The 2,475-nt window shown below is 49.9% G+C and overlaps 1 protein-coding gene across 1 annotated transcript; it reads left to right on the top strand.

Moving 5' to 3' along the window:
- The first annotated feature begins 865 nt into the window (after positions 1-865).
- LOC147821114 (melanoma-associated antigen 10-like) lies at positions 866-2,213 on the top strand. The gene has a single exon (XM_087202042.1). The coding sequence runs from the start codon at positions 958-960 to the stop codon at positions 1,714-1,716; it is 759 nt and encodes a 252-aa protein (XP_087058168.1). The 5' UTR covers positions 866-957; the 3' UTR covers positions 1,717-2,213.
- Positions 2,214-2,475: the final 262 nt, after the last annotated feature.

The raw sequence follows: 2,475 nt of genomic DNA, 5'->3' as shown, positions 1-2,475 counted from the left end.
CCCCGGGCAGGAAGGTGGGCCGTCTTCAGGGGATGAGGTCTGGGTCTCAAGGGGAGATCAGCTCATCTCAGGTGGGGTGGGGATGAGGAAGGTTAGGCCCGACAGGAGGAAGATGGAGAAAGGACAGAAGCACACGGGGCTCCCTTAGGATCTCATCACTGGGACACAATACCTGACACCTGCAGTTTAAAGGAGGAGGCATTGATTTCGGCTCACATTTTGCAGAGGTTTCAGTCATGGTTGGCCAGCTCCAAGGCAGAAGGGCATGGGATTTTGGCCTGATGGGAGAATAGCTGCTCACCCCAAGTCTTCCAGGAGCAGAGAGAGCAGGAAGGGAGATGTAATCCGCCCTGTCATACCCACAGTGACCCACCTCTTCCCACAGGCCCCGCTCCTAAGGGCAAGTCGGCTATAAGCGCCTGTGACCCAGTCATGTTCCAAAGGTCCTCCTGAGGCCCGCCATGCCTCTTGCAGGAGCTCCAGGAACCAGGCTGTGAAGGTCTTCTTGTGAGGCAGTGTGCTTGCGTTGCACAACAGAGGCCGCTCAGGAGGTACCAGGAGCCAAGGTGAGGTGCGTGACCTGAACATGTTCCGAGGGCCCTGTCCCAGAGCAAGGACCTCGTAGTCCCCAGGCTCCACATGCCGTACTGTCTGCCCTAGAGCCTGTCCTCTGCCGTTCAACTGCAGCCAGAGCAGCACCCTCACTTCCTGTCCCAGGTTCTGGGGACAAGGCCAGGGGAGGACAGGAGCCTGTGAGGCCTTAGAGCACCACTCAAAGCAAATCCTGTAATCAGCCTTTGTGGGAACCGATTGTTCTTGGCTGAGGACACTCAGTCTCTCCCTCTCTCTTCCAGGCATCTGAGTCCTCATTGCCAAGCTCTCACTGTCCCCAGGGAACGTCAGAACATACTCCTGCTGGGAGGAGTCACCACAGCAGGCTAGGGGAAGCTGTCTGCCATGGCATCCGGGCAAATGAGCCAATCCAGTCAGGGCTCCAGCAGGGCACAGGAGGAGCATCCATCCACCTCTCAGGACCAGGCAGGTCCTCAATCCCTGCCCCTTGAGGTCCTGCATGAGAAAATAGATGAATTGGTGGATTTTCTGCTCCACAAGTATAGTAATAAGGAGATGACCACCAGGGAAGAAATCCTGCACTGTGTCATAAAGGATTACCAGGAGCACTTCCCTCTGATCTTTACAAAAGTCTCTGATTGCATGTACATGGTGTTTGGCATTGATGTGAAGGAAGTGGATCCCCCTGGGCACATGTATTCCCTTAACCCTGTCCTGGGTCTCACCTATAACACGATAGTGGGTGATGACCGCAGCATTGCCAAAACCAGCCTCTTGATTATGATTATCACTGTCATCTTCCAGAATGCCAACCGTGCCAGTGAGGAGGTTGTCTGGCTTGCGCTTAATGGAATGCAGGTGTATGATGGGAGGGAGCCCTTAATCTGTCGGGATCCCAGGAAATTCATCACCGAGGAGCTGGTAGAGCAAGGGTATCTAGAGTATCGCCAGGTGCCTGATAGTGATCCTGCTCGCTATGAGTTCCTGTGGGGTCCAAGGACCCACGCTGAAACCACCAAGATGAAAGTCCTGGAGCATTTGGCCAAGGTCAATAAGAGAGATCCCAGGTCCTACCCACGTCTATATGAAGAGGCTGTCAGAGACCAGCAACAGGCAGCCCAAGTACGACATGTGGGCCATTGAGGGGCAAGGTGCAGGCCAGGGACACAGCATGTTCAGAAGCCATGTCACTAGCTTAGCTCCTGCCCATGTGAAATGATACCAATCCTTCAGTCTGTGTTTGAGGAGACCAGCAAGCTAGCCTGTTTTCTTTATAATGTTGAAATCTTCTTCCGTTTTTGCAAGATTGAAGTAGATTGCAAATTTTACTTGAAAATGATACTGATCTCAAATATATATTTAGGTTTGTAATATTGATAGTTCAATGTGATTTCTGATGTGAACATGATGTTGCTTACATAGGAATGTTTCTTTTCTGTTGCTAGTGTGAAAGTCTTTGCTTTTTGTCAAACCAACTAGGAAACCTTTAATATTACTTGTGATAAAATGGGAGTGGAATAGAAATATCCTTAGAAATGTGTAAGAAGTTTACATCAAGTTACTTGGAGTCCAGAAATAGACACGAGGATAAAAATCAGTTCTCGGCTTTTATTTCTTTTCCTCTATTGATCTACAGTATTAAAAATCTATGCTTACCTGAATATGCTTGGTTTCGTCACTAATACTAGCAAAATTGACTGTCACTAAAGAAGCCGGTCTGCTCACAGGCACATGGATTCCCAAACCTTCATGGCACATGTCCTCTTTGGAAGGCCCTGTGTCTGTGGTGGAGACATGAGTAAACTAGATGGAGCAGGATCAAAGGTACCCCATAAGATGGTAGAGTCCAGGAGAACCACCAATGTTGATAGATGGAGAGATGACCTCAAGGACTTAAACAGC

This window comes from Heterocephalus glaber, unplaced genomic scaffold (genome assembly GCF_053883595.1).
Source record: "Heterocephalus glaber isolate CG9 unplaced genomic scaffold, H.glaber_assembly_v1.0 deba00001762, whole genome shotgun sequence".
Classification (NCBI taxonomy): Eukaryota; Metazoa; Chordata; class Mammalia; order Rodentia; family Bathyergidae; genus Heterocephalus; species Heterocephalus glaber.
This window is presented reverse-complemented; position numbering and strand designations above follow the sequence as displayed.

Coding starts and splice junctions, on each gene's coding strand:
- LOC147821114 (XM_087202042.1), top strand. CDS start 958: ATGGCATCCGGGCAAATGAGCCAATCCAGTCAGGGCTCCAGCAGGGCA.